At 42.2% G+C, this 19,840-nt stretch overlaps 2 protein-coding genes across 2 annotated transcripts; both read left to right on the top strand.

The window, feature by feature from the left end:
• The first annotated feature begins 7,196 nt into the window (after positions 1-7,196).
• Positions 7,197-11,809, top strand: LOC107223869 (reticulocalbin-2). Its single transcript, XM_015663695.2, has 4 exons — positions 7,197-7,560; positions 7,672-7,819; positions 7,890-8,345; positions 8,441-11,809. Exons 1-4 carry the CDS (start codon positions 7,341-7,343, stop codon positions 8,610-8,612), a joined length of 996 nt encoding a protein of 331 aa, XP_015519181.2. The 5' UTR covers positions 7,197-7,340; the 3' UTR covers positions 8,613-11,809.
• A 1,375-nt stretch (positions 11,810-13,184) lies between these two features.
• On the top strand, positions 13,185-19,732 carry LOC107217064 (glutathione hydrolase 1 proenzyme). Its single transcript, XM_015654427.2, has 11 exons — positions 13,185-13,281; positions 15,606-15,759; positions 16,388-16,512; positions 16,612-16,751; positions 16,911-17,143; positions 17,211-17,371; positions 17,509-17,729; positions 18,266-18,461; positions 18,554-18,719; positions 18,796-18,942; positions 19,028-19,732. Exons 1-11 carry the CDS (start codon positions 13,274-13,276, stop codon positions 19,214-19,216), a joined length of 1,740 nt encoding a protein of 579 aa, XP_015509913.2. The 5' UTR covers positions 13,185-13,273; the 3' UTR covers positions 19,217-19,732.
• The last annotated feature ends 108 nt before the right edge of the window (positions 19,733-19,840 follow it).

Below are 19,840 nucleotides of genomic sequence, written 5' to 3'. Positions count from 1 at the left end.
CGAAGACTCTGGCACCGCATGATTCCGTGAGATATAATCTGAGGTGCGTGAGAAGCTCACGTGAAGAAGGAGATGGTATAAGAATAAGAGAGGATGAGCACATAGAGGCTGCAGACGCGGTTGTGTACCTGCACGTGGTTTCTCCGAAGAAGGGAACGTTGAACCTTGGCGCGTAATCGTCGCGTAAAAGTCTGTAGGTACAACGATCATAACGAGAACTCTGAGTGGCGATTTTGTCAAGTATACCGCAGCCGTGACTCGAAGATCGGTGCCGACCGTCTAATTCCGTTCCTCATCGCGAGTTTCGTATCCTCTGTCCTCCTCCAAAGCGAGATTCTCCGCGCATACAAAAATTGCGCAACACGGCTCTAAAGTTCCCGATTCCATCCGTTGTCACTCCTCTCTCTTTCTCTCGTTCAAGGTGTCTCTCCCCGTCTCTATCTATCTCTCTGTTTCTCTCTCTCTCTCTCTCTCTCTCTCTCTCTCTCTCTCTCTCTCTCTCTCTCTCTCTCTCTCTCTCCTTCCCTCCGTCTATATGTCTATATCTCTGATTACCGCAGCGCCGAGCGTGACAATAATTTGTCTCAGTTCCCACACCGCGCGACTTTGAAAGCTGCCAACATTTCGTCTTGCCTTGTAACGTAGACGCGTACATGTCGTACCCACACAGGTACAAGTCGAGAGAGAAGGTCCTTCGGTGTGCGCGCGGGTCGTTCAACCCTAGAGTATCCTTCGCGGTTTAATTTCCCAAACCCCTTCCCCTGCAGGTCGCGGGACGAGCGGCGTTCTTATACCGCGATAAATCGAAAATCCTCCGCGAGGATTACTTCCCATATTTATCACGTCCTTATCTATCACCCGCCATCTATCTCATTATTGCTCTCTATGATTCCAGAATTATATACGCACTCGTCTGACTCCTCCGGCTCTCCTGATCGACATCCTCCAAACATCGCGAGACGAACAGTTGGGCCGGACGCTGTACATGACACGGGAACTCCACGGGCTCGTTCTATAATATACCCCGTGAATTCTTCCAGTGCCATTAACAGAGTCCAAGCTTCAAATCTCCGGGCTCTCTTCTCTATTCCTCGCTGCACTGTGAACCGTGAACGTGGACTCCAACCTCTAAGACACTTCATGGAGTCTCGGTACTGGTCAGAGATGGTTACCGAGGATAGCGATGGCCATAGGTGGATACCGAGATACGCTTGGTAACGGTATAACTATTGCTGTTAAGAGTTTGGCCGGTAACCGTCGCGAGTGCAACGTGAACGTCGAATTTGGACCGAGTGTTGGCGACGTTAGGTTGATCGGCGGAAAAAAAGTCGAATGGATATCAAGAATGACGTGAAGCCGACGAGTTTTATGAAAAACACTGTCCAACCAGTAATCGAAATACGTCGAGTTTACGAAGGTGGATGGATATTTTATACGACGGTATATACGATTGACTTGTGTAACGAGTATAATCGCGAGTAAACTCTTATAGTGCGACGTCGGGTCGGTCTCAACAGTCTGAAGAGAGCCGATCGGGTAACCGAACCGAACCGGTTGCTGGCAGTGACGTGAGCCTACTAAAGCTGCACGGAGGCAGCCGGCGCAGGTTAACTCGAGGCAACCTGCGATCGCAGGACAGTCGGGCAGCCAGGCAGAAATGATAGAGAGAGAGAGAGAGAGAGAGAGAGAGAGAGAGAGAGAGAGAGAGAGAGAGAGAGAGAGAGAGAGAGAGAAGGAGAAAGAAAGAACGTTACCAAGAGGTGGGGGGGAGGGGGAGTGAAAAAACAGAGAAGAAGGTAAAGGAGAGGTGGCGAGTGAGAGGGAGAAAGGAACAGCGAACCGAGAGCCGTGAGCCGTGACTCACTCGGAGTCAGGAATCGGCGGACTGACTGGCAGTCCTCGACTGGTGGGTGGATATCGGATTCATTAAGTACCCCAAAGCTGACTGAATGAGAAGAGAAGACGAGGTCCGTCCATGGTCTTCCGATCAGGTATGGACCGCAGACGGTGCGGCGTGTGATATTTCGTGGAGAGGAGCCGCACGCGCCTTTGGTGGTACCTATCGCTATACAATGTACGTAGGTACCTGTAGGTTGGTGTGTTGTGCTCCCCGCGTTACCAGGTGTAGGTGTATCGCACAGGCACTTGCATACACCTACATACCATTATAGTAGGTATATCTCGGCGGGCAGCGGAGCGTGACTTTTCACGTGGAGACGCGAACGGTTCGACACGCGAGCAGGGGAGAGGTATGCTCGGTGCACCGCGACCATCCAAGTTGTACATCGTTTTGCGCACACGTACCTACACTCTCGGCATAATAAAAGTTGGAACCTTAAGGCATACGTCGAGCAACATCGAGTTGCGTCTACCGTCTACTGCATTCTGGGAGACCGCGGAGACCGAGATTCGAAGATTCGCCACGTCTATCTGTGATGATGCTACCAGCGGGGACCGTTCGTAGAAACTTGGGATCGAAGCGAACTGGTACCCGAGACATGGTCAGGGATGCATGGTCTAGGTTCTCCTAGGATCCGATTGACTCGGTGGTTTGATATTTTCATACTGTCGGTTGCCAGCAGGCGAACTTGACATGGGCTCAAGGACAGCTAGCGCATATCTAACCGACCGTGACATTGTTGAGTAAGGAATGGTAAGTGGGATTATGAAGAGATTTGCAAATAACGTTGCAGGGACCGGTTCTAGATGAAAAGGGTAGTTTGCCGGGGTTTCGTAAGACCTGTTGGTCAAGAATGCTGCAGTTGGGAGGAAGGCGCGAGTAGAAGCAATGATAAGTGAAGCGTGATTTGAAAGCCCAGCAGCGTTGATGGGAACTGCAGCGGCGGCAGCGATTGTTACCTACGGTATCGAGTAATAGAGAAGAGAGAAAAATCTAAATACACACCGTCACGTCAAATGATTACCGGATTACCTAACCGTGCTCGCGAGCGGCCGCAGAAGAGCGAGCGACGCAAAACCTGCAGGAATACCAAACAATGGAATGAATCACTACGTACGCCGTTGGTCAGAGGAGTTTTCTCACGGAATCCGTGATCGGCAACAAAAGGGCTCACCGGCCCGATGGATTTGTCCGTGTTTGGAAACTATCGAATGTGTACCAATCCACCGGACAGCTAGATTCGACAGCCCACGACACTCGAGCCACCTACGAAGAAATTGAAGTTTTGGTAGTTTTATACCGCGACTAATCTTACACTACGCGGTCGCGCTGGGCTCCCGACAATAAGACAAAGCCAAAAGTGTCGTTGCGTCATTCCATAGCCAGTGGCCAGTTGGTCGGATAGAAAGTTGGGATGTATTTTTTTCAGATTCGTTTTTGCTTTTTTTTTTTCATCTTATTTGCCTCCTCGGTTCTCTTCTCTCTTTGTTTGTTTGTTGCTTTTTCGTTTTGTCAGACGGTGTACCTAGGAGGTGGTTACACGCTGCGAGACCTCACGGATAGCTCATGGAAGCCTCGGTGTCGGGCCCCGCGTATACCGAGCAACTACGGGGTCACGCACGGCTAAGTCCCGGCTCGGTTGGAGGTCAGCGACTCCGAGTACGGTGCCCGCGAAGTTAGTGGAGCGCTTAGAATTTAGCTAGCAAAACCGTCTCGGATGATGACTGTAAGGGCTGCCTGCGACGAATAGCTGCAGGGCCCGCGCAGAAAATGTGGAGAACAACGGATCGTTCTCAAGGATTGAAATTGACGTGATCGTAACTTGTAGCGCTTCGGTTACACAACGACGAAGACGGAGCAAACTGTGTGAAACTCGTTTAATTCGTCGGTGGATATATTTAGACGAATATTTACTGATCTAAGCTAACGGGTAATTGTTGAAAAAAAGATATACTTACACCGAGATTACCATCCGTGCTCGATAATGAGCGAGAGGAGTTAACAGAGGAACGAGAAGAAGATACAGAGCTCTTAGTCGCGGTTGCTCGACGGGACACGGAACGATACGCACCGATACGCAACGTTACGCGTAACGTTACGGTACCTACGTGCGGAGGAAAAGACGCACGCGGAGAACAGGTAGCGAGAATTAGAAATATGGATGCCCATCAATCAGGCTGTTTCCACGACGCGCATACCATTTTTTTCCCTCCCCTCTCTCTCTCTCTCTCTCTTTCTTTCTTTCTCTCTCTCACTCTCGTCTTTCAGGCGGTACGTTTGCTCGTCTCCCTTAAAGTTCTATCGGAGAAAACTCGCGCGACGAACATGGCAATGGCCGCAGGTGAATCGCCTTCGTCGACACCTGTTGCCGGTGCAGTTGCAGTTGCAGTTGCCATGCACGGAAGGAAACGCCAAGTTTCCCTGCGCAAGGATATAATCTAAGGAACGGCAGAAGTGGCACGCTGGGAGTAAAGGGCACGTCCCAGTTGTTCCTCCGTTTTTATGAAAAGCTGAGAACGTAGTCGCCGCTGCCGCTGCAGCGATCTAGATTTTCAACGGCTGTCGACGAGCTGGCTTGGCGTTACCGTAATTCCCATGGTGCTCATTGTTTTGGTAGAAGTCTCTTTTAGGACAACTTTCTAATGTCGGTACCAGAGCGCTAAGGAACGACGCCACAACCGCAACTTATCACCAACTGTCCATCGTGAGTTATAGGGAGCAGCGTCGTAGATGATTTCACGTCCGGCGAACGGTTTCGCGTTTTCGCAACCTCTCTTGGTTGGTACCGATTCCAGCTCCGTGCATTCGCTAAGGTTGATTTGTCTACTTTTCAAGGCAAGAGGCCAAGGGAAGCTCTGCATGCCCGCCTCGCGAGAATCAAGTCGACGGGTAAACCTCGCGTCTAGGCTTCACAATCCGAGTTCTCCTCCTTGCCGGAGATACGGGTGGCCGGTCGTCGTTTCGCTCTGCCGCGTTCCGTACTTCTCTCTTCCTCCTCTTCCTCCTCCTCCATCACTGCCTCCTATTCCTCCTCGTCCTCCGGATTTCTCCGCACCTGCGATAAACGTACCTTACGATATCTCAGCGCTACAGGGTGTCCTGAAATTTCGATTTTCTCCCCCTGATCGTCACGAGGTATATTATGACCCAGGTGGCACACTTATCCAGAAGTTTTAACTATCATTCGAATTGACGTTTTGCCAAATTAAGTTTAAGTAAAGTTTGACTATTTCTGAACGGCTATAGATCGGCAGAAAACTGGGCTTAAAGTCGACATGCGGTATAGGTACTTCATGTTTACGAATGTCCTCTGAAATGCCAAGTACAAGGCAATTCGACTGGACAACCCGTTGTCACATTATTATAGTTACCGCTGGAAAGTCGAGTCAAATGTTTTTCACGTTTTTCAGACTAATAATTGTTTATGTGACCGCATTCGTGTGCCAAATGAACGTCAATGTCTGGTGGCGGTTAGACTGACTAATCGTTATCTCATACTTGACGCCAGCTGACTATTGGTCCACGTAATTAACCTACTTGCAAATTATTGCCTTTTCGTCTTGACTGCTCAGAGTCAACTGAAAACCTAATAATAGTTGACGTCGTCGGGTGTTGCCTTTACCATGACATTTCAGAGGACATTCCCGTACTCTTAGTCAGTGTGGAGTCAGCGATCGGCTTATAATATGCTTATTCTCAGTTGATTTGAAACAGTTGACTGAGAATTTCTGTCGATATGAAGTCAAATAACAGCCAACAGTGTGCTACCTGAGTGACAGTTCCATGCGCGATGTCGAGTGGAGAAAAGGCGTGAAAAAGGGGGAAACTTTTCGACCCGTTTGACGGATATTATATACCGCAAATTCTTTCGGACGCGAATCATCAGGTGACTGACCCTCTGCAGGTGATGAGATAATAATACTTTTTTACCGATGTAGATATCCGAATGGCGTGTTGACATTTATATTTTGGCGATCATTTGGCGGGGATTAAGGATCCGGAGGGGCGAGGAGAGTTGCACAACATTGCGCGATGATCGTCATTGTCCGAGAATTGTCGAGCATCCTATATACAAGCGAGATTCGCTTCAAATCCAAAGTTCTTTTCGACTTGGCTGGCGAGAGAGGCACTCTAGCACAGTGCCGCTGTTAGCGCACTGCACTATGACTAATTATTATCCCTGCCCTCGAGCTCTCACCCCCACCTCGCAGTCAGGCTACGCTTATTCTGTTCACTGAAGAATAGTATCAAGATCGTCATCGGCTAGCTGGAGTAGTTTGAAAATGCTGTGGGAATTTATTTTCACCATAGTTTCGAGGATTTTTTTTATACATATAAAAAGCACGGATCAATTCAGTCGTCTTATAGTTTTATAAGTCGTGAATACTTTGCTGTAATAAACTTTGAAGCCCTTGATACAAACGCGCTTGAGAACTTCGCCTTTGGAGAATCATGATTCTTTTGAAAATATCCACAAAAAGTGACTTGCTAGTTTGTCTGTATAAAAAAACTGGTAAAACAGAGAGCCTGAATTTACAGATTTATTTACGGCGCATTTCGCAACCCAAGCGTTCAAATAAGATTCGCAGAAAATCGTAACTTGTGAAGATTCTGTGCTACAAAAAACAAAAAATTTGAACCATACAAAAGAAGAAAGTGGATCTGCAAAATTATTGAAGATAGTGACGGCATTCACTAAGAATTACCAATATTATTCGATTTTCAATTAAATTTAGTATTTTTCCCGATTAATCGAGTATAACTGATTATTTTTCAAACTCGATGAATCGACCGACTCGATTATGTTTCCTCACAATCGTTTTTTGCTTATTACTCCCATTGAACGATGCAATACAATATCAATTTATGTGATTAAAGTATCAATTATTATCATTGTCTTGCTTACTAACAAATTTGATATAATAAGGGAAAGATAAATTAATATTTTTACCTGAAGTTGAAAAATATTTGGTTTCATACCACCGTTTCAAAAAAATATGAAATAATCGATTAATTTTCACCGATTCAACCGAGTCGCGTCCGAACATTTTTTCGTACTCGATTGATCGATTAATTGATTAGTTTTAACTCAGTGGTCATCGTCAACACCTAATGACGTGTACGTTGAGTTGCATACACTCAGGCGTAAGTCATGTATTACCAATTGCATAACTCACAGGCGTGTGTCGTGAGTTGCGTGCAACAAGGCGTGGAGTGAATTATCATCTCGAACTTCGATACATTTAATCTCGAACTTTGATTGTTGCGCGCAGTCTTGAGTTTCACGTGTCGCGCACCAGTCTCGAATCTCGAGGCCGGCATACCGCTGTCAGATTTCGGTAGAGTAATTTTGTAGCGCTTTGAGGTTACATTAATAAATCTTAGTGATTTCGTAGAGGCGGTGCTTAGATCCGCCCCCGTTTGTTCTCAGGCGCATAAAATGGTTAAGTTAAAATTGCGGCAACTGCTGATCGTGGGTATATGCCTGTTTCGAGAAATTCTTACTACCGAGGCGGCCTCAGCTCACATTCACACTCATCACAGCAACAAAGATGCCGCCAGCCACGAAAGAACCGAAGACGGAGCCTTCAGCCCCAGAGACGTCGAGCATTACGCCGACGGCGATCATCACCAAGAGTTTGATCACGAAGCCATACTCGGTGAGGAGAATTTCGATTGGACAACCTACGCGTCGATTTTTCTCGGCATACGTCGTGGTATACCGTTCATTTGTTTATTTTCTCAATCTATTTTCTGACATTCTCTTACAGGAAGCGTGAAGCAAGCCGAAGAATTCGACAAGTTACCGCCGGAGACAGCGAAGGAACGACTAGGAATTCTGCTCACAAAGATGGACCTGAACAACGATCAATACATCGAGAGAAATGAGCTAAAAGCTTGGATCCTTCGCTCGTTCAGGTACGCTTGGACATCCAATTGAAGCTTGCGAAACACTTCGTTACGTCAAAATTTTTGTTACGTTGCGTAGCATGCTTTCTACCGAGGAGTCGGAGGATCGTTTGGACGATGCAGACGCTAACGAGGATGGCAGAGTCAGCTGGGACGAGATTCTCCAGGACACTTACGGATCGGATCCTGAGGACTTGGCCGAGGATGACAAGCTGATACAGGACGACAAGGCCACTTTCAACGCTGCCGATCTGGACGGAGACGGATACTTGGATGCCGATGAATTCAAGGCGTACACGCACCCTGAGGAAACCGCGAGGATGTTTCCGCTACTTCTGCAGCAGGCCCTGGATGACAAGGACACTGACAAGGATGGATTCATCAGCTTCCAAGAGTTCTTGGGTGACAGAGCAAGGGGCGAGGATAAGGAATGGCTTCTAGTTGAGAAAGACAAGTTCGACCATGATTACGACAAAAACGGAGACGGCAGACTTGATTCTGAGGAGATTCTCGCATGGCTTGTGCCCAGCAACGAGTAGGAATCGCTAGTCTTTTTTTCATTACACTTGTTTTAAATTATCGTTGTACAAATATGTTTGATTCATTCGATTACTATTCTTTCTCCAACAGAGACATAGCTACGCAGGAGTCGGATCACCTTTTCGCAGCATCCGACGACGATCACGACGATAGATTATCCTTTGAAGAAATATTGGACCATCACGACGTGTTCGTAGGAAGCGAAGCTACGGACTACGGAGAACATTTGCACAATATTGAAAATTTTAAAGACGAACTGTAATCATCATTAGAGAGGTATGCAGCATAAGAAAAAAATCATACGCGCACAATCCTCGCGAATTGTTTTATTCCTACAACTAATGTAAGTTGATTCAAGTCTTATATTTCCCTCCAATTTCTCTTCATTATCATTGTGCATTATTTATTACGACATTTCACAATTCACTCACAAATAGTTCAGTCTCAATTTATTGCTCAGAAGCATTTTATTATTATTATCGTCATAAAGTTTTACGAGGTGTCGAGTATCTGCAAGAATGCGCTTAGCTGCGTGGTGAAAAAAGTATTACAACACCTCTTTCGCGCCGTCGTCATCGTCTAATTTAAGCATCAAAGCCAAAGCTGAACAAAGAATGTAAATTCCCGAGAGTCTTCCAATCTGTAACAATTTCAGCCCGACATGATTATTTTTTTTTTTTTTCTCTTTTAATATGGATCCTGGGTATGTAGGCATAAATTGCGTACTATCGATCATAAAGAATTTACTCAGCACAATATCAATTTCACAGTCCTCAGAATTTTGTAAAATACACTATTTATATCGAAGTATAAATCGACCGGATTCGATATCATTATTTTAATTAGTCCGTTAACACATTATCGCATTAAGCAGATGCACAACAAACTAGTACGAAATAAAATTTCGGTCAATTCTCCGGCTGTTTCTTCTTACTTCGATATCAAGGTGTGAGAAAAAAAAGTATATATGTCGAAGATATCGTGAAATATTTGTCAAGACAAGTATCGGTAGCTAATAAGTAAACATATTCGTATAATGCAAAATTTGTAATACACATAATATTTATATCATTTGTTTGATATGTTACAAACTCATTAATATATTACAAGACGTAATTTTATGAATCCATCGTGTAACAAATACACATATATATATGATGGTTATATTGCCATAATTATGCGCGTTATTAATTATTACAATCATTTTAATTCAAAATATTAGGGCTTTCACTTGAAAGAAAATCATTTAGACGTGAATTGTTTAAAAAAAAAAAAACTAGTCAACTTATGGTGTAAGGACATAGATGTGTTCTCGAGCATCATTGCTGCTTCTGATGAGAACGTGCTCCCCACATGATGCCATTTTGAACACTATTTTTGAAAGCTATTCATTCTTACGTCCGCCAAATCCTACTTGATGAAGGAATAATATTCAAATGTTAAATAATCGGTTACTGAGGTAATGTTGTACTTTTTGGGACAGATACGCAATCTCTGTCGTGACGTCACGTGGGGATCAATTGACTTTGCTACTGGGCATCATCGTTTAGAGCACACCTTGTTTTCCCACACCATGATTAAAATTACATTTGTCGCCCGCACATAGAAAACCCGCCATACACTCGCGCATCCCTGTAAGCATATGCCAGGCGCACGATTCGTCCCATCAGAGAGGATATGGGGATATACCAGCATACACTCGTGTTAACAATTACAAATAATTAAAGATGCAATGAGTATTAGTCGTGCGGCACAATCTGACAATGAAACCTTTTCCAGAGACGGTCCACTAGCCTGTATTTCGTCTAACAGGCTCGTTAAGCACACTTGACATGAAACGACGCCGCGGTAATAAGTGATCTTACCATACTTACGTACGTAATATTTTGTATGTTAACATGCGGTGTAGACGCATAGACGATTCGTCGTTCTTGATCTGGAAATTTATCATACACGCGAAACTCGAAATTATGCATACCTACGCGTTAATATCACTGTGACTCGAGCGCAAAATCCCAAGTACATTTTTTTCTCTCTTTCTTTCTGGCAGATGTACAAACACCGAATAAAGCGTACACAAGTTCTGCGTCACGCGATGCGATAAAACATCCATCGTTTAAATAAGATCGTTAAGGGCAGGCGCTTGTCAAGGCAGTTCATATTTTATAATCCCAAAGAGACCTTGAGGAAATTTTGTAGTAAAAAATAGACGAGAACAAATTTTCGGCTGTCCAATCTCATGGAGAATTATTAGAGACGTGTAGCTATTTTATGCGATGATATCGGCAATTACAAACACGTTGTATTAAACAATTTGTATAATTTCCGTGAACATTTGCATGATGTACTCGTTGATTGAAGAAAACCACTAGGTGCCATTTGGCGCCTTTCATACTCAATTTATTTACATTTCATCGTAAACGGAGCTAGATCGGCCCTATTATTTCATTCGCGTACAATTCTGAACTATTCCAAATAAATTCGAAGCACAGCTAATAGCGTAACTGATGGATATAGATTAGGCCGCTAAATTTGGCGAGAGCCTAAGAAAATGATTTAATAGTTCACATCTAGTCCTATTTCTAAATTATCAATTAATCGAAGAGGAAATCAGAAAATTACGTGTTACAATTACATTTTTTTTTTTAAAGTTAAAAGACGTACAAAATTTATAGTCGATATATTTTAACTGCATAACATTGATACGTAATTACGTAATTACGAAAAAGCGTGTAATTCGACGTTTCTAGATTCTCATCTTGAGTTGATACAATAATAACTAATGGCCAACGTGTAATTAACCGTCAATGTTACGCAAAACTATTGCGTTTTTATTCAACATTCATCACATCACTCAACAGTGACTTAAATTTAACTTATCGCTCTTTTTATTGCAATAACTCGACATTCGTTTCAGTAATAAAAATTGCGAGACGAACCTTGGGGGTTATCTTTCACACTATCCTTCCGAATTAATCATCTAACGCTCATTCGAATTCTAATCGCCGTGTTACATGAACGAATTTGTAGCTATGATGTTCAAAATTACAATAATGACTAATAAAAATATTTCGCGAGTCTTAGAGTAGTCAGCGTAACATCTATCCTCGATAAAGGGGAAAAATTTAAGAATTTAAAACAATTTTTAAACACATTTGTGAATGAAAATCGCATTATAGTAAATTGAATAAATGGAAAAGCGCACGTTTCTCCCTACTTCCGTTTGCACATTCTCCTCGCATTCACGAAATTAGTCCCACCAAATGCCACACACCGACCGATAACATGTTACACATCAAATGCAGTAGTTAAGATCTAAATACAGCTAAAAATTAGTTCAAACTTACAAACCACATCATAATACAGAAAAAGAAACTATGTAGAAAAAAAATTTATTTAGAAAATATTGACCATGGCAGAAATGTACTTTATAAAGGATTTGTTTTAATTTTTTTTAAATTGTACCAACAGCTTTCTTTAATTCTCCTCTTCCATTATGCGTCAGTTTGTATAATACTGTTATCTCTCCCCACAGATCAAGACACACGGTTATTGACAAATACAGACAGTATAACCACATGGTATAATTTTCCGACTCAACAGATATACACGAACATAGCATAAGCGTAACACAATTATGTCGGTGAATGAAAATTTTCGAAGAAATACCATCTGGCAAGTCCTTCAGACAGAATGACGAAAAATAACCGAGACGTATTTTTTCTTTTTTCAATTCAACGTTTATTAACAATGATATTGCCAGTTGAATTTGCGTGACGTCATAATGTTCACATTTTAGTATAACTACATCTATGCACATTGTGACTTCACGCGTCAGTTTGTAACTGCTATATCTTTGTTAATAAACGTTGAATTGCAAGAAGAAAACATAGGTGTAAATTATTTTTCGACTAATTAAATTTTTTGATTCCACGATGTAATTAGTAACTGAAACGACCTAACGCCAATTCTGCAGTCGTAGATCATTGACGTCATCAACTAATTTTGCCAGTATAAGGTATTCAGTAACGTCGCGGTCCGTAATCTGTACATACAAATATGCGTTGAGAACGATACAGAAAGTACTTTAAAATAATTCAACGATATAAATTAAAGTCTGACATACCTGCAATCGGTTTAACGAACACAAAGGCACAAAAAAAATAAAGTTGTCTGTAGCGAAAAGTAGTCCTATGAATTCTTACGTATTTTGACGTGCTGAATCCGAATTCGGGGACAGAGATAATCGAACACACACCATTTTTTAAAAACGGCAAATTGCTCCAACAACTCCATTTTTAAATTGCTAAAAAAACACCCTCAAATACCGAAAATTGCACTGTAAGCAGGGCCAGCATGACGTGCAAACGTGTAAACATGAATTTGAAGTTTCGCAGTGATATGACGTTTTTTTTTTGCAAATTTAAAAAATGGGATGATGGCGCACCATTGGCCACGGATACAGCATCAACGCACCAAAATACATATCTATATTGTACTTTGCGGTCACTTTCAGTCGATTTCCTAGTTCTAGTCTTTGTTACAGTCAATTTTGTTTTATTTTTCCGTGCCTGTTTAATCCACGCCGATAACGCAGCGATGGAGTACAAAATAAAACAAATATGATACGAATATGCAGAATGCACTGGACCCTCTGCACCAGCATAAGCAGCTGCACCTGAAACTGGCCGATCATGTCTGCCGGAAGATCCAACAACTGCGGCTGCATAGGAAGAGCGCCATGCAATCAGTCAAATCGCGAATCGCGAACGGAGCAGGCAGTAAGTCGAAAGGGGGGATCGACGGTGAGTCGACGCTGGTATAAAAGAAACGATTACCTACGTGACGAGTTCAGTTTAGAGAGTTAGTTGGTGCCGGTTTCTCGACGATAGTACAAGTCTTTGGCCACGCGCTCTTTCCAGAATGATTGGGTTGGTACACACGTAACATCTGTGCATGCATGGTGCTCTTGAAAATAAATAAACCGCTCTGTCAAATTACTCTCTGACTCATTCTAAGATTTTAAATTTATAAGAAATTTAAGGAATGATTGATTCGACTCGTTTAACGATACTTGAGCAGCGAAAAAGTATATGTGTCGGGATGAAATATAGGCGAATTAGTGCAGACGGTGAAATTTTAGTACGATTCACTGATACTACAGTAAAATCATCGAGGATCTATCCTGTGATTCGTGTACGGGTTTTTTTTTTTTTTTACTCTCGTCAGCAGTGGTCTACAAGCTTTCGCGATACAATTATATCACGAGTATATATATATATATATATATATATATATATATATATATATATATATATATGTATATGTATATGTATGTATACAGAAATTATTTCTACGGTGTAATTGTATGCTTTGTGTAGATACGACTCATCTATGTACGTTAGACTCGCCGATGGCGATGATTGTATTACGTATCAGCAAAACACTGGAGCCAGTTTACAGTCGATAGATTTAGAAGCAAGTAATTCTTATTCATTATCCGAGGAGGGATAAAATTTCCACGTCATGCAGAGCCGTGTTTAACTGATCTCGATATCAGTTCACTCCGGCTCGTATATTGTTTGAAACTTGACATGTAAGGTGTAACGCAACGCCATTATTTACACCTACCTTCCGAATATGATCGCTTTATATTAGGAGACAACCAGTTTTAACCAAGCGAACTCGTCTTCAAGTGGTTCGGAAAAATTATAAATATTATAATTCGTGATACGTAATATAATAATATAATAATACATAATTCGTAATTCCTCGACGAGAATTGTGCACACGATTTTGATTTGAATCTGCGGGGAGTCCAGATCGGTCAGCCTTTATATGGAAAAGTTTTCTGCACGTTATTCGCTTTCATTTATACGTGTGGCGCACCTCTGCTAATGTATACACTGTATACTTGTTTAGACGTGTTTCAACGTCTCGTGTATTCGTTTACAAAAGGATATATTATTGAATACTGGGCAAACTTGACACAGCTGCCGACAATCATTCCTGAAATGTATACGTATACAATATACTCGAGGCTGCTGCATAGTGTAAACGGTTCTATAGGTACACAAAGTATCAATTGTTTCATTGGAAAGTCAGGACGAGGACACTAAAATATTTAGCGCGAATCACAAACAATTGGTCAATTGAAATGGTAAATGTGTGTACGAGATGTGTGTGTGTGTTTTCATTCTAATACAACTCCGCAATTCTCACCCAAGGCGCAGACTCGAATCGTTGATAATAATCATACTGAAGATAGTAACGATATAGTAACTATTCATGCTGAGAAATAACCATTATTTCGCAACTTTAGGTATCGTCTGAAATTCAGTAAACCGTAATAAAACAAAACACATTGATATTCCGAAATCTTGGTCCCTTAAAAATCATTGTCAAATTAAGAATAGTTTTGTTACGATAACTTTACTAACTTCAACCTTGTTTATACGATACATGTATGATTTATCTGATTTTATAAATAGTAGCACGCAACTTGATTGATACTGAAATTAATAAAAGATCATTGTATAGTACACCTTACACACAAAACGTCGTATGTTCCAATTTTTGTGTAATACATCGGGATTGAAAATTCTTGTACAGCGTATTTAGCAGATAAAATGCAACGTCCGAGTTTCCGTTGCACAGTGTTCTCGCCATTTGCGTACACATCGCGATAACACAATAATAATATATAAGTCCTTCTTTTACGGCACGCAGACAATCAGTCGCGTCTGGTTGCACAACTGAAGGAAATACATATTTTGTTTCTCAAACTACAACGTTACATACTTAATTGTATTATACCCGTAGTTATTACAGCACTTTTTATCTTAATCACGATATCTTTATAACCCAAGTCTACGATCAGAACAACTTTTTCAACGTACGTAAGACTTATCACTTCGAATATCAATCAATGTATTACTTAAATTGTTCGTGTCGAGCAACAAGTTAGTCGCAGAAAATTTCGCTATCACCTCGATCACCTTCAATTAAAATTTGACTAAACACGTAGGAGTGTTTAAACATATAACGGTATAGTATTACACTCGACGATTACACATATCATGCTATTTCCTGAATAATTATTACCATTACCATATCTCGGCTGTTACGCTGTTTCTTTCTTGTTTGTGTGTGTGTTTTTTTTTTTTTTTTCTCTTTTTTTGCCTGTTTCGCTTTATTTTTGCCTTTCAACTACATTACGCCCGTACAATCCTACATTACCGAATCGTCGATTCAGGTCAAAGAAGAAGCTTCTCGTCGCAGGGATCGGCGCTGTCGTAATTATCGTAATAATTGTTATCATCATCCTGGTTGCCACTGCCGGTAGCGGCGACGACGATTCTTCGGACGGAAAATACGTCAGCGATTCGGTCCTCGGTCGTTATTCGCAGGTACGTTAAATCGGCCTTTGCGAAAAGTTAGGTAGTAGAAAATTATTATAAAATAGATATCGTCACAGTAACTGTTTCAATATTGTTGGAATCGCAAGAAAACTATAGGCACAAGTGACTATTTTGTGCGATTATATTTGTCATTAGTATATTTTCTGGTAATTTCAACGCGAAATCAGTGTATTCAGTTTTCTGTTCTTTCTCAGTTGAATGAGTTAGCAACATTAATTCATTGTTGCACCAAAATCATATTTTCGCACCAGTTACGCGAAATTATAGTAACAGTGACCAAGTATAATTGCAGATGATAGATATTCTGATTACGTCTACAAAACTCATTTCCATTTTGTAACCAGTACTATTGTTTTTTTTTTTTTTGGTAAAAAATAAAAATAGTCAATAACATGTGTGGTGAATCGCAACCAAAAATTTCTGTCCGCGCACTTGACTAGTGCTATGCGATTAATCGACGATTTCGGTAAATAGTTTCTCCAATTAATCGACTAATCGACAGCTTCGAAAAACGATTAATCAAAAACTAAATTAATTCGGATTAATCGTTAATCGCACAGCACTAACTTGTGCTCGATTCAACGTTATTATTTTTTCGTCACAAAATGAAACGCAGGCTGCCGTCACAACCAACGGACAAGAATGTGCGCAAATCGGATCGGATATATTGGCGAGAAACGGCTCGGCTATCGACGCCGCAATCGCCGCTTTGCTGTGCGAGGGAGTCGCTTGTCTTCACAGGTAAACGAGCAATCTTTTTTCCCCTCCAATTCATAGTCCACACTTTTTACTACAATGAAACTAAACGAAACATCCACGTGTATTTCCGGCTCCATGCAGCATGGGACTCGGCGGAGGTTTCTTTATGACGATATGGGATGCAGCTACCGAGTCTGCTTACTATCTGGACGCCAGAGAAACAGCTCCGTCATTGGCAACGCAAAACATGTATGGAGGAAATTCGACTCTCTCCATGTACGGTAAGAGGCGGAATACATATACGTTTTTTTCGATTAATCGATTGATCGATGTTGCCTCATAATAATTCTGCAGGTCATTCGGTATATTAATCGAAGCGACAGTTTCGATTAATCAAAATCGTCTATTAATCGCACAGCGCTCTTGAACGATAATTCCAGGGGGTCTAGCCGTCGCCGTTCCCGGAGAACTTCTCGGCTATTGGGAGGCCCATCAAAAATTCGGCCGGCTGCCTTGGGTCGAGCTTTTCAACGCGACAATCGAGCTCTGCGAGGAAGGGAGCATCGTCACGGATTACTTGGCAGCGTACCTTGAGACTAAAAAGGAACAAATCCTGGCCGAGCCCACAATGGCGGAAATTCTGATAAATCCCGACACGGGCAGTGTTTGGCTGGTGAGACGAGCTCGACGATTCTTTTCAAATAAATCCTCTATGTATAAAAATTTTGAAACCTTGTTAGGCTGGTGACAGAATCAAGAGACCGAAACTAGCGGAGACTCTGAAAATCATATCGGAGCAGGGAGCGGACGTTTTCTACAATGGGACTATCGGCGAACAGTTGGCTGAGGAGGTGCAGGCCTTTGGTGGTATTCTGCAGATGGACGATCTCCGTAACTACAGGTACTCTGCATATTTCGTGTAGATTTACCAAATGTCGGTGAATCATCGTATATAATTCATCGTGATCCGCGGTAATCCACGAAAAATATCACAGGTCTCAAAGCAACGAATAAACGGAACGTTTAGTTTGATTGCAGTGTGATATGGAAAGAGCCGACCGAATCGATGATCGGTAATTACACAATGTACTCGGCTCCACCTCCGGGCTCAGGCGTTATTTTAACCTTCATAATGAACGTGCTGGAAAATCTGATTCCCGTCGATGAGGAGGAGATCATGTGGCAGCGGATAGTCGAGACTTATAAATGGGCATACGCCAGGCGCACGGAACTTGGGGATCCCGACTTCGTCGATATCGGTAAGACGCGGAAAAATGACGCGGCACCGAATCGATTTTATAGATTTCATTCGACCTCCTCATGCCGTTAACCCTTTGCGACACAGCGTCTCATGTATCGCCAAAAACAAATCCGATGCCGGAATTTCAAAATTCAAGTTGGCGGATACAATGTCGCCGATTGAAAATATAAAAATTGATCATATTCGCTTGAAGTTTGTTACTCGGGGGTTTTCGGGGTCGTAATATAATAAATTGTGATATTCAAAATGGTGAATCCAATCGTATTTGGTGACCCAAAAAACCTCCGAGTGTGCATTTTCCGGCCATTCCTATCACTTTCACATTTTCAGTGCGCCATTTTAAATTTTGATAATTCCCGAGATCTGATCCCATTTTTCAAATCAGTGATCCAGAGAACCCTCGAAATAACCAGTCTTAAGGAATTTCACTACAAGAAAAAATGTATGCTTCAAAAAGTTAAATCGTACTCTGGTCGCAGCTGCGAGACGCATGGACCAAAGAGCTCGTTCGTGATGTTATCTTTATTCCCGCAGCTGATCTCGTTGCAAACTTCACATCGAGTGAGTACGCCGATAGCATAAGAGAGATGATCAAAGACGACTGGACGAGCTTGGACCCTCTTTTCTACGGTGCTGTTACATCGGGGACGAGGGAATCCGGGACAGCGCACATTTCCGTTTTGGCACCCGACGGCTCGGCGGTGTCGGTTACGTCGACGATCAATCAGGTGTACGTAATAATTGAGGATTTTCCCGGGTGAAAGGCAAAAAAGTCGGAAATTTTAAGCGCAAATTTATCGACTTGCATTATAAAATTCCCAGGCTAGGAGCGATGATCCGTTCAAATTCAACCGGCATAATATTCAACGACGAGATGGACGACTTCAGCTCACCCAATATCACAAACTCTTTCGGGCTACCGGCATCGCCGGCGAATTACATAGAGCCTGGGAAACGCCCGCTGAGTTCGATGATACCGACTATTCTGGTAAGTGAACGCGTGAACGTCGATGAAACAAAACGGTCAAAAATCCTCGCCGCACAACTCAATTTACTTATTCAAGGTGGACGAGAACAAAAAAGTCCGGTTAGTCATCGGAGGTGCTGGTGGCACAAAAATTATTAGCGGTACCAGTATTGCCATGTTGTTAAATTTGTGGCTGGGATACGACATCAAGGAAGCCGTCGATGCGCGGAGACTTCATCACCAGGTCTGTGGCCAATCTATTCATTTTATTCTATCTGCAGCAGAGTCTTACTGAGCGGTTCAGACACGCAACTCAATTTCATTTTCAGCTCTATCCAATGACTATTCAAAATGAGAACGGATTTTCGTCAAATGTGTTGGCCTACTTGGAAGAGATTGGACATACGACGAGCACCTACTCCGGACTGGGTAGCGCGATAACGGGAATATCTGTGCAAGACGGAAGTGTCACAGCAAATTCCGATTATAGACGACAAGGAGTTGTGGCTGGATATTGATTAAAGCTAGTAGCGGGACGGGGGGGGGGGGGGGAGTTTTCGCAGTAACAGTATTCATGCTACAATATTGCCGTTCGGTGCTGGTGACCCGCAATTAAAAAACAGAAAGTAAACTATATTCTTCGTTTTAGTATATCTGATTCGTGTCAGTAGTGTTCTTGTAAATATTCGTGTATCATGTGTACAACGTATGAATGTGAAATACGTTATCGCGTAGGTATGTCTTAGGATATGTATAAGCTAACCATATAGTCGCTGCGGTATATTAGTCGCATTATGGATACTAGGCTCATAATATTAATTGTTAGTGCTCTTTTCGCTATACACGTTGACATATCTATAATTACGTGTATCGTTTCTGATACATTCACAACTAAAAATGTATACAAGGTCAGATGCGATGCGTTACGCGTTAACGGATTTTCATCAAGAATATACAACAGTACGTTTTTTATATATTCCGAATTCATATGATAATGTTGGTCATGAAATTGAAATGTAATTCTTTCTATTGTAGATGTTGATACACTTTTTTCACATTTTGGTCCGTTTTTATTCGGTTTGTTTTTTCTTATTCAATTTTGTGACGCTTCTTTCATTAGACCTGCGTTGCCGGATGCGCCT

Source organism: Neodiprion lecontei, chromosome 3 (genome assembly GCF_021901455.1).
Source record: "Neodiprion lecontei isolate iyNeoLeco1 chromosome 3, iyNeoLeco1.1, whole genome shotgun sequence".
NCBI lineage: Eukaryota > Metazoa > Arthropoda > Insecta > Hymenoptera > Diprionidae > Neodiprion > Neodiprion lecontei.
Note: the sequence above shows the minus strand (reverse complement) of the source record. Positions and strands in the feature narration are given on the sequence as shown.